The 12109-nt window shown below is 50.0% G+C and overlaps 1 protein-coding gene across 3 annotated transcripts; it reads left to right on the forward strand.

Moving 5' to 3' along the window:
- The first annotated feature begins 1360 nt into the window (after nt 1-1360).
- THAP8 (THAP domain containing 8) lies at nt 1361-8143 on the forward strand. Of its 3 annotated transcripts, none has more exons than XM_054999909.1 (4): nt 1361-1492; nt 3978-4170; nt 5065-6096; nt 7326-8143. In XM_054999909.1, exons 1-4 carry the CDS (start codon nt 1410-1412, stop codon nt 7470-7472), a joined length of 1455 nt encoding a protein of 484 aa, XP_054855884.1. In that variant the 5' UTR covers nt 1361-1409; the 3' UTR covers nt 7473-8143. The 3 variants fall into 3 exon arrangements, with proteins under 3 accessions (XP_054855884.1, XP_054855886.1, XP_054855885.1); XM_054999911.1 differs by lacking the exon at nt 1361-1492 and adding an exon at nt 1535-1643; XM_054999910.1 differs by lacking the exon at nt 1361-1492 and adding an exon at nt 2160-2827.
- Nucleotides 8144-12109: the final 3966 nt, after the last annotated feature.

Below are 12109 nucleotides of genomic sequence, written 5' to 3' on the forward strand. Positions count from 1 at the left end.
TACATATCTTTTGCATTGCAATTGTCTCTAGTTTGAGCACTGACATCCACCAACAGGTAAAGGGCAGTTCTTTGATTTGTAGGATTGCTGCAAACGCTGCGGCAGTTGCCTAGAGAGGGGAAAAAAGGCAACTACGCCACCTAGCTTCAATAATTTACTGTTAAGTTTCCTTATCATCAAAGGAATATGGCCCAGACTGGGTTGCAGAAGTTGTAAGGATGTCCTTATTTAGGATTTGTGTGTGTGTGTGTGTGTGTGTGTGTGTGTGTGTGTGTGTGTGTGTGTGTGTGTGTGTGAGAGAGAGAGAGAGAGAGAGAGAGAGAGAGAGAGAGAGAGAGAGAGAGAGAGAGAGAGAGAGAGAGAGGTTATACGTGCAGATATTTATTTCTTTATACATGTGTATAAGCATAGATGCCCTGATCTGGATAGCCCAGGTGAGGCTGATTGTGTCAGATCTCAGAAGCTAAGCAGGGTCAGCTAGGCTTGTCAGCCTCCAGGTGATAGTTAACAAAACAAGAGGCACCTCCAGAAACAAAGCCTGCGGTAAATACCACTCTGGAGGACAACACAGTAAATATACATCAAACAATTAAATATAAAGTTTTTAATATATATAAATATATGAATTTCAAATTATTTAAAGGTGAAAAGTGACTAGTGCTTAATAAATATGTAACAAAATATCTCTATAGAAAGTCAATAAATATTACAAAATAATAATGGAATTATACCCCTCCCCTCCCCAAACCCCACCCTCTTCAGGCTCCACCCTCCAAATCTCCAGGAATTTCCCAGCCTGGACCTGGCAACCCTAGGGTCAGTCTTGGTTAGTAATTGGGAGACCGCCAGCGAAGACCAGGGTTGCAGAGGCAGGCAATGGCAAACCAACTCTGATAGTCTCTTGCCATGAAAACCACAGCAGAGGTAGCCAGAAGTCAGCAATGACTTGAGGGCACTCTCCCCCACGTAAGTGTAGATATCTATATAACCAGGGGAGTTAGCTGTGTCAGTCTGTAGTTGCAAAATAGTGAAGCGTCCCGTAGCACCTTTAGGACTAACCCACTTTATTGCAGCATCTGATGAAGAGAGCTGTGGTTCTCGAAAGCTTATGCTACAATAAAGTGGGCTCTTCTTAAGGGTGCTACTGACAGCGGTGTGTGTGTGGGGGGGGGGGGGAAGACTCCGCTTCAGGCTAGGCTCAAGACGACCAGCAATACGGCCGCTGAGAAGACCGTTCCGCCGTCTGCCTGTTGCCGTGGAGATGAGCCTACGCTGACCCTGCGCTGTTGGCCCTGCGCGTGCGCAGGTGGAGGAAGGGGCGGGCTGGGGCCGGAAGGGCGGCGGGGCGCTGACGTCACGCCGTAAACACTCGCCCGCTGGAGGGAGGCCGGTCGGGAGCGGCGGAGACGATGACCAAGTACTGCCGGGCGCCCAACTGCTCCAACTCGGCGGGGCAGCCCCGGCCGGACCACCAGCGCCTCAGTTTTTACAAGTCAGCCCACTTCCGGGATTGGGGGAGGGGAGCGCGGGGGAGGGGAGTGATGTCACGGTGACCGGTGGTTATGACGTCACAAGTGCGCTCGTGACGTCGTTGGGGGATCGTCTCCCACTTTCTCGACTTGCTGTGGGAAGCGGCACACCTGGTTCGTTGACAGCCTGGGCACCCGGAAGGGGGAGGGTTGCCACCTCCAGGTGGGAGCTGGAGACCTCCCGGAATGGCAGCTGATCTCCAGGCCACAGAGATCAGTTCCCCTGGAGGAAATGGCTGATCTGGAGAGGGGCTGCCTGCTGAGAGCCAGTTCGGTGTAGTGGTTAAGAGCGTGGGACTCTAGTCTGGAGAACCGGGTTTGATTCCCCACTCCTCCACTTAGGGTTGCCAGCTTCAAGTTGGGAAATACCTGGAGATCTGGGGGGTGAAACCTGGAGAAAGTGAGGTTTGGGAAGGGAAAGGACTTTGGCATGGCATAATTCCATAGAGTCCACCCCCAAAAGTAGCCATTTTCTCCAGGTGAACTGATCTCTGTGGCCTGAAGACCAGTGTAATTCTGGGAGATCTCCAGCCACTACCTGGAGGCTGGCAACCCTACCTCCACTTGAAGCCAGCTGGATGACCTTGGACCAGTCACAGCTCTCTCAGCCCCACCCACCTCACGGGGTGATTTGTCCTGGGGATAATAATGACATGCTTTGTAAACCGCTCTGAGTGGGTGTTAAGTTGTCCTGAAGGACGGTATATAAATTGAATGTTGTCGTTATTATTATATTAGTATTATGAGTCCCCTCCCCAAACTCTGCTCCCCCCATGCTGCACCTCAAATGTCCAGGAATTTCCCAACCTAGAGCTGTCAGGGGGGGATTTGGGGAGGGGTTAGGGTGGGCGTTGGAGGTGGGTGACCTTCCCGCAGTCCTCTGCGCAAGAGATGACCGGCATGGGTTGATAGTTAGAAATCCCACGAAGGCCACCCTTTGTACAACTTACTGGGGGAACGTTGAGCATTGTGCACTCCAAAGGAAGGGCCCATTGGTGGGTCGTCATTGGGAGACCAGGGTTCAGTTCCCAACCTTCCACAAAGCTCAGCGGGTGACCCTGGGCCACTTGGACGCTCTTACCCTAGCCTGTCTCATAGACTGGTTGTGTGAATACAGTGGAAGAGAAGAGGGGCCATGTTTGCCCCTGGAGCACCCCAGAGGAAGGCTGAGTGGGGTGGGGGGGATGCCAGAGATTAATACTCTATTGCACAACTTATGGTGTTGTTTGTGCTTTTGCAGAAATGTGCTTGGACTGCAGCCTTGAGGCAAACAACATGGAGTGGCAATGTTGAAACAGGTTTGCAAAAGGTCTTATCATGACAGCAGTTGTGCAATGTTGGTAACTTTCAGAGGGACTGAGCCTCAGCACTTCGCTCTGATGCAAAATAACCACTCACTTCAATTTCTCCTCACAATCACACTGGCCGCTTCCCTCCAGGGCAGCCTAAATAGCCATTTGATTTGCCCTGATTGCAAGTTCGGCTCTGTGGAAATATTTCACTATGAGGTTCTGGTGCCTGGTTGCATCTTTAAAAAACTTCATACCAAAGCGAGGCAGTTGGCAGGCACCCTTCCATCATAACCTGGCTGTTAAGTGGGCGAGCACAGGTGTGGCATTATGATAAAATTACCAGGATTTTCTCCGTCTGAGCAGTATATCCCATATGCAACATGAACGGTTTTTTGCTGAATAACCCCAGCCTTTGTGCTTACATGGAAAACTTTGAAGCAACAGCAGCATCCATCAGAGGAAGGAAGTACAGAAATGGAGAAGCAACTTGCTGAAGTTCAGCAAGTCCCTGACTGGTTATTGACATTCTGTTATTGCTGTCATGTGTGTAAAGCAATAAGAACTCATGCAAAGTTGTTTGCTTTGAAGGGTGTAATTCTAGTATGCTTACCCAGCAGCAAGTCCTGTGGTGCTCTTGAGGGGCTTGCAGCCTAACTGGGCCCTTTTTGCGGTTTGACTGCTTTCCCAAATTTTATTGGTACCATTGGGTCAAAGGAAGAGAGCTTTAGGACGTAGGGGAAGAAACTCTGCTCAGATGTTCTTTTTGCAATGTTACATTGAGGTTGCCCTTTGTATGGGCATTATTGTGAGGAACCTCCTTGCTTCACAGCATAATTTGTGGGTAACCTCCTGAAACTGATTTGGCTTTATTTATTTACTGCTTTTATATGCAGCTAATCAAAGCGGTTTACAGGTTTGGCTAAAAAAGCCAGCGTTCAGTAGAATGAAATCTCCTTATAATCCAGAGGTCACCGTGGAAACTGTCAAACTGTTTCAGATGCCTTGTCCAGCTCGAGAGCTGGAAGGGCAGTCGCTGAGGTGGGTGGCTCAGGAAGCGCCCTCCATTTTCCCTTTCTTAAAGCGACGGCTCACACCAAGGAAAGGTCGCTTCAGCAACCCAGTCTGAGCATCTGTCTCTTGTCCGCTCTCCACACAGGTTTCCTTTGCACAACCCTGAGCGCCTCAAGCAATGGCTGTCGCAGATGAATCAGGAAAAGTGGGTCCCAACGAAACACCAACACTTGTGCAGCGAGCACTTTGCAGCATCCTGTTTTGAGTACCGGTGGGGGGTGCGTTACTTGAAGCCGGACGCGGTTCCCACCATCTTCCCGACCTCAGACAGCCCACCGGTGAGTTTGACAGTTGGTGTGGGAGCGAAGTATACCATTCAGTTAGACTTCTAGCCTTCCCCCTCTTGAGGGCTTTGAGCGAATAACTGCAACTGGATCAAAGGCGGTAATTAATTCCCTGAAGCTTCCTTGTCCTTTGCTTACTTACCTAAGGCCTAAGGTCTTTAAAGGCTTGTGAAAGGTGCTCAGGAGTGAGAGCAGCAGCCAGCGAGAATGCCTCTTCGGTTTCAACCGAATGGAACTGTTAAGAGAGCACTCTCAGCAGATTTCTGAGATGGTCGAGCCTGGATAAGAATTCAGACTACTCACAAGCAAGAGGGAGTGGTTGAAGGGATCTTCAGGGTGCTCCCAAATGTGATCGGGAGAAATTTAACCATGGGGGTTAGACACTCCTTCCCTCTGCCTTACCTACTCACCCATTTATTTCTTAAGCTGTCTTTCCTATTCACTCAAGGCTGCTGAGGCAGACTGGTCCAGGGATTGTTACCAGAGAATAAAAACAGTTTCTCTAAATAGCACAACAACACGATTTGTGAGATCCTGGCAAAGTCCACAACTTTTCCCCAGACCACCGCACCCCTTCAAATAGTTACCCACAAATCCAGTCCTTTAATTAAAGGTGACTCTAAACAGAAACGTGATGTCCCTTCCCAAACTGGGAGAGAGAAATAGGCTTTTAGACTTGTTTTGGAAGGCCCTTCCAAAGAGAGGGAGCTACCATAGTGAAAGCCCCATTCCTTGCCCCCATAGATTGCGGTTGCCCCAAATAAGGCCTGTTGGCTGGATCTCAGTTGGTGCCAATAGTGAGAAGTAGCCCGAGAGCTGGTTTAGAGATGGGGGACCTACAATACAGCATTTTTGAATGACTAGTGTGTTCTTTTGTTTCTCCTGCAGAAGAGGGAGAATGCTGCCAGGCCTCCCTCGGAAGTGCCAGCCAAGAAGCTGATCCTTGAGCATCACGGAGAGAGAAGCATGCCGGGGTTGTCAGCCGCCAGTCTCCGAGAGCCAGATGCCCTGGAAACACTTGCCATCGCCCTAGACCCTGGTGTGGCTGCGGCTCCCATCTACGTGGAAACACAGTCCTCTGCCTCCAACCTAGACTTCCGTGCCCTCTCGGGCTCCCTTGTTGGTGCTGTAAACCTGGTACCTCTGGTCCAAATTGTGGAGCCCCTGAAGGCCGTGACGCTGACAGTGGCTTCCCCTGTGGAGGCCGTCCCTGGCCAGCCTTTGCCAGACCCAGTAGAGCAGCAGCTGGTCGACTTTGTGGCCTCGCTGCCCCAGCCAGCCCTGGAAGCCATGCCGAGCTCTTCTCTGGGGGTCTCTGGGCAACTGTGCGCAGGAGTCGCAGTGCCTTGTGAGGTGGTGACAGCGGCAGAAGAGCAGCCACTGCAGGCCCTGGTGGCAGAGCAGGCTGTGGAGACGGAGCAGGGTGCCCTTGTAATTGAGAATGTCTCCATTGAGCCATTTCTGGAGGCCGATCCCTCGGCAGCTGCAGTACTGAGCTCCCTGCAGGTGTCATCCGCAGAGATGGTGGCTTACTTTGAGACCATTCCTACGGCCCCTGCGGCAGCGGCTGCGTCTTCTGGCGTTACTCCTCCCGAGACAGTCCTCTCCTCTGCCTTGAACCTCCCAATTGTCTCCACTCTCCCCATCGTCTCCAACCAAGCCTCTCCCGAGGCCTCCCTGGTGGAGGAGCTGAGCTCTGCCGAGTCCTTGGAAGAGCAGCTGGAGGAGCATCGGTATCACAAGAGCGAGGTGACGACGGCGGAGCTGGTGGAAGTGGTGATGGGCCTCCAGAAGAAGGTGAAGGTGCTCCAGCAGCGGCATCGCCGGCACTGTGCCAAGCTGGAAGCCATGGAGGGGGTGGTGGAGCAGCTGAGGAAGGAAAACCTGGTGTCGGAGGAGAAACTGAAACTCCTGGAGATGGTAGGTCGAAGGTGGGGAGCGCTCAGTGGGCCTTCTCGTGGTTGGGAACCCACAGACATCTTCTCCATGCAGGATTTTATCTTGGGCATGGTATTGGAACTCATGAGGTTTTGTGGCTTTTTGTTTTATAAAACACACTTGTAGCGTGGGTTGGGGATTCAGTACGGTATGTGAGCTGAAAAATTCTGCATAGCGGCCGAAGAGCTTCCAGCGGTCAGGAGAGCAAGGCAGAGCGCTGTTTATAGAGTGTCATCAGCAAAGCAAGAATCCCAACCCGAGGAAACTCAGCCCTGATCTGGATATCGCAGGCTGGCCGGGTCTCGTCAGATTTCGGGTGCTGAGCACAACCAGCCCTGGGCAGTACTTGTGCAGGGTCGCAGGGAACGGCAAACCACCTCTTTTTGTCATGCCGTGGGAGGCCTGTGAGGCCAGGGAAAAAACAAACCAGCGGGTAAAGACCTCCAATAAACAACTACAAAACATTGTTTGAAAAAGTAGAATGTACTTGTTTATCGGAGGTCTTTACCCGCTGGTTTATTTTTTTCTCTTGTTACAAGCCTCCCCGCTTTTGTTGGACCCCTATAGGGTTATCATGTGTCAGTTGCAATTTGATGACAAAAGAAATGGGCGTGGGAGGGAGCTAAACCACGGAGGGGAAGATCACAAAAGAGAGAGAAGAATCGGAGAAGCCAGGCTAACACAAGGCAGACACGAGCAACTGCAGCTGTACCCTATGGAGGTGAATTAGAATGACGGGGATTGAGCCAGTGGTCTTCAACCATTCCAGGTCCCGGATCTACTGGGTTTCCCCTCTCTCAGCTGCAAACTCATGACAGGGAGCTGCATGATATCGAAGTCAAGTGGCAGGAAAAGTGGGGAGCCAGAGTTACAAACTCACTGATGTGGAGGCCGGACTGTTGCCATGCCAAAAGAGTGGCAGTCTGTTGAGATGGGGGGGGGGCTCTGCGACTCCCTTGAAGGGTCTTGGCCCACAGTTAAGCCGAAGGCTTTGCAAAAAGGGAGGGTTTTGAGGTTTGAAAGGAAAAAAAAAAGCAACACCACGTTACTGTTGCACATTCCTATGTCCTCGGAGGTAAGTCCTGCCATGTTCAAGTAAGTGTGCCTAGGAGCGCAGCTTGTTGCCTATACAGTCCCCACTGTTTCATGCAGCTGTGGTGATCCGGAAGCATCACTGGAGATGTTGAATGTTCTTTCTGTTCTCCCCCCAGGCCTGCTTGCAGTCCAGCACTTTAATGCCAGAGAATGGTGGTGCGGTAGCCATTATCTGCCAGGAGAGTGACCAGGCCTTGGTCTATGCTGTGCCTCAGCTGCCGGAAGAAGGCAATGAGACAGTCATCCACGTGGAAGAGCAGTAACTTTGGAGTGGGGGGTGGAGCCACCCATTTGAAGCCTGTCTGGTCAAAGGAACGCGCTCGGAAATCTCTGGAGGCGGCACCCTCCAGCTGCAAGAGCAGCAGCCCTGGTGCCGCCAGGCCTTTTTTGATTTCAGCTGAGCATTTGGTGGCCTTAGTGCTCTGGCACCTTATTTTGTGGGAACAGGAGGAAGGTGTTTTGGGTGACTTGTGTTTTTATTCTGTCTGAAATGATTGTATATAAAATTGTCTTGCTGGGAGAACGAACAATGGGCTGTTCCCCTTTGCTGTGCCTGAGCCGGGTGGGGGGTGGAGTAATGCAGTCGGCTGGTTAATTGGCATAATTCCTGTTTGGTTATGAGCCAATTGTACAATATTTCCTGCTTGCGAGCCATAGTTGGGGGAAGCCACGAGCCCTGTCTCAGGGCATCTGTGATTTTTGCACTTTGCTCTCTTGGCCTCCTTGGTGCTGTTCGTAAAGGATGGGCCTCGGGTCTTGGGAGAGTTTGTGTGTGTGTGTGTGTGTGTGTGTGCACGCACGTTTGTGTGATGCTCTCTTTTTCCACTCACCTGCAGTGGTCGGTAGCAGCTCAGTATCTTCCATGCACAGTTCGTGGTGGGCCAGAAGCCGCGTTCTCTTCTGCTTCCTCGCAGATCACGCATGTCCAAGCATGGGTGGGTGGGTGGGTGGGGGGGGCATAAGGCAATGCCCCGGCTGGGACTGAGGTTCTGTGAGCTGGTGCAGGTGAACAGCGAGTTGGGGAGAAATGGGACTCCTTGGATCAGCACAAACACGATTCCCGTCGCATCTTTCTCTCTGAAGTATGTCATGGGAATTGTTTCCAAGGAATTGTAAGGAACTGCTGCTGCAGTTAAATGCCCATTCTTAAAAAGCAGCTACGGAATCTCGTACAAGAACTCAGTGTCGTCTGCTGCGAACTGAAATGATACTCCAGCGGATTGGTGCAGATGAGCCAACTGCTCAGTCGGTTTTGCATTCACTTCTCCGCTTTCTTCCAGTCTCTTAGAGGTGATCTCCATTAGATGGGTCTTCATGTATGTGGCATAAGCAGCAGGCCTGTGGGGTTAGCGTTACCTTTTGTTGTTAAAACACGTCGCCAGCTTCAGCCTTCTCTCTGCAATGATTGCAAAGCCTCTGCAGTGTCAGTAGAGATGTGCTTCTTTGGGGGGTGGGGTGGGGGGGAACCTTTTTTCCTAGGGTTGTTTTGTCTCCTTACAAACCAGTTGACGCGCACATCCTTTTCACTCCCCCTGTTGCACCAATATAGATAAAAGCACCTGACAGTAATCAATACTGAGCAATACTAGGCCAAGCACTTGTATTCTAGATGAACTTTCAAACTGTCTGTGTTTTTTGCTTTTGTGTTAGGTAATTCTAACAGGTGTGCTTTCACCACCCAGGAAGAACCTTGCTGACTCAAATCCAGAGCCCATCTAATCCAACACTCTGTTCCTAATGGCAGCCATAAAAACCAGACTCTTCTTCACCAGCCAAAGGGGCTGCTCAAAAATGAATTTCCTTTGCGCAGGGGGCTTCCTTTGGCCAGCAGCTGCGCCTCCTCTACATGCTAGTTTCTCCTGGCAACTATAAAATTAGGAGAGGACTTTTTTTTGGCTGATCAAAATGGGTATCTTGCCTTCTGACGCCAGCCTGCTGACGCGGAGGGGCCCTGCGTGCAGCACGGAAGTGCCAGCCCTCTTCCTCACCCTCCGTAATGAGCAGGGAGAGGCAGGCAGCCTCATGGTGGAAGTTGGTTCTGGAATCATAATACGGGAAGGGTTTCTAACAGCGTCTTCTTCTGAGGAGTTCTCCTTCCTCTGCATCAGTTGATCTTTCTCACAGCGAGACAAGCCTTTCCATCTCTCCCAGGCTTTCCACTTTAGCTGTATAGATGGCTTCAGAAGGTACCCCATGCCCTTAATTTTAGGGTGCCATCTCATGTTTCTGCCCTGTTGCCAGCAAGACTTCTCCGCTAGCTGCTAAACAGAGAATTGTTTCTGGATGAATGAATGATTATAAATTCATCTTCTTCCTTTTTAACATGGGTCCCTGATTCAAATCTAATTCAGGAATTGCAGGTGGAGAAAATGACAGTGTGATTGTAGAAATTGGTGAGGGGCAGGAAGGAGGGGTGGGGGACTCCATCTCTCCTCCAGTGTGATATGTGTCTATTTACCAGTGCTATAATAAAGTAATTGAAAAAAAAGAATTAGTAGTTGAGAGTCCTTACATAGGGGAAGGGTTTGGCAATATTGAACCTGAGACGGGCTGAACCTCCCCTTCTGTGGAGAGTTTATCTCCTCTCTTTTCAAAAAGGATTGGATTGTTTAAGATTATATGCTGTGATTCTGTAGGAATGCTGAAAAAGTATAGAATGTGGTTCTTTATGCAGAGTTCAGCTTTCATTTTCGTTTATTAAAAGTACCTCCAAGTTTCTAATCAAGTTTGTGAAGATGTAGTTGAAAGTATAGTGTGTGTGGGGGGGGGGGGTAGGGACTCCCAGTGTCCACTGCTCCACAGAGCACCTTCATGTCCCTTTGAGCAAGCCCCAACTACATTATGCAAAGCAGAAGCCCACAGACTAATTGCATAAAGGAAATCTCCATAATTTATGCAGGTTGCAGAACTGTGATTTGTGCATTTGATCACAAAATCTTATAATGTTTTTTGTGACAATCTGCCACAAGAGCCCTTATTTGGGCTGCAGCAGACGGGTGATGGCCTAGTCTGGCACCCTGACCAATGCACCTCCATGGCTGTGTGGCACACCTGAAACATCGTTTTGCACACACCACTGCAGGCAAGTGGCTTGACTTTGCTGTGCTGGTGTATTGATTGCTGAGAGCCCATTTATCTTGTATTGATCGCCTTTGTCTGTGGCACAGCTGCTTAGAAAGCCAGCCTGGTCCCTGAGTGGGCGCACGCTCAAACCTTCCATCCATCCTTTGTGGCATTCTCACACTAATTGCTAGTGCACCTCCTTCCATTTTATGCAGCGAGCATTGGTGTGGGAGATGCTGGGGAGTGGGGTGGTGTCGAAGCTTCGGAAGGTAATTTGTAGTAATGGATTCTGTCTGCTACTTTTGCAAGGTTTGTGCCAGATGAACTCCTGGCAAAAGAGCTTTCCTTGGCCCACGTGAATCCTTCTGCTCTTATTCTGTAGTAGTATTAAGACCACTTCTTGTGTTCCAACCCCAGGCAGGTATGTCTGGTTCTTCCGCATCTCCCCAAATACTGGCTGCAAAAGTTACTAGTGGTTCCCTTTATTACTTCAGATACGGACTCTAAATTTGGATCCAAAAAGTTAAAGGAAAAGCTGGAGGAAATTAAAACCAAGATGGTAGCAGTGGTGGGTCATACTCCTTATGGCTTAACCAGTTGGGGCTTAATAGTCCTGGGGGTGGTAGCAAGAGGAGATAATCGGGAATTAGTCATAACAGGAATTTATAGTCACTAGTAAGAAAGCCCATTGTGGGCAGGTGGGCCAGGCATTGCTGCCTCTGCTGCCATGGTCTGATGGGGAGAAGGGCAAGGCAGCTGAGCTTGGCATTGCACCCTCCCCAATGCCCTAATGGGATGGGCAGGTGCCCTGGCATGCTCCTGTGCCTGCCAGCTTCCCAGTTTGACCCCGTTTAGGCCAAACCAGGTAGCTGGGAGGCTAGCGTTGCCAGCCTCCAGGTGGTGGCTGGAGATCTGGAATTATAACTGATCTCCAGGCCCCAGAGATCAGTTCACCTGGAGAAAAGGGCTGCTTTGGAGGGTGGACCTTATGGCATTATGCCATGCTGAGGTCTTGGTGAGTCGTCTTGAACACGCTTACCCTTTTATATAGTAAGATGAATTATTTGGAAAATGCAAACAGAAAATGCATCCACTTGCTTGAAGTCCAAAAACTCACCAGTGTCCACCAAAATTGGACAGCCATGGGAATTTGGCAGTCCTTTCTGTGGCCTCTGAATCTGGGAAGGTGGGGGCATTTAAACCAAGAACTCCCTCTAATCTTGGGAGGGGAAGAGGTCTCATGTGAAGTGAGAACAGTAACGCTGTTGAGTCCTTCGCTGGTTGTGATCCCCAGTGAGTGGCCATGCCCACCACCTGCAGCAATCTCATGTTCATATGATGAGCCCCTTATCTTACGGGCCACCTTGCTGGGAATATACAGGAACAGTTTTTAAGAACAGGAGTAGATGAATGCAGAGATGGCCTGTTGGTCTAATGCTCCTCCTTAAGTCTAACCCGTCTGTCCGTCTCTTCCAGCCCACAGTGGCTGACAAGTCCAGGCAAAACAGAAAAGAGTCCAGTAGCACCTTTAAGACTAACCAACTTTACTGTAGCATAAGCTTTTGAGAATCACAGTTCTCTTCTTCAGATGCATCTGACAAAGAGAACTGTAATTCTCGAAAGCTTATGCTACAGTAAAGTTGGTTAGTCTTAAAGGTGCTATTGGACTCTTTTCTGTTTTGCTGCTACAGACTAACACGGCTAACTCCTCTGGATCTAAGTCCAGGCAAAGAGACACTCATAACACAACCTAGCCATGAACAATCTCAATAACTTCATGCCATCCCATCAAACTTGACTGCACCCGCAAAATACAAAATTCATACAGGAAGGCCAT

The sequence above is a fragment of the Eublepharis macularius genome, chromosome 15 (genome assembly GCF_028583425.1).
Source record: "Eublepharis macularius isolate TG4126 chromosome 15, MPM_Emac_v1.0, whole genome shotgun sequence".
Classification (NCBI taxonomy): domain Eukaryota; kingdom Metazoa; phylum Chordata; class Lepidosauria; order Squamata; family Eublepharidae; genus Eublepharis; species Eublepharis macularius.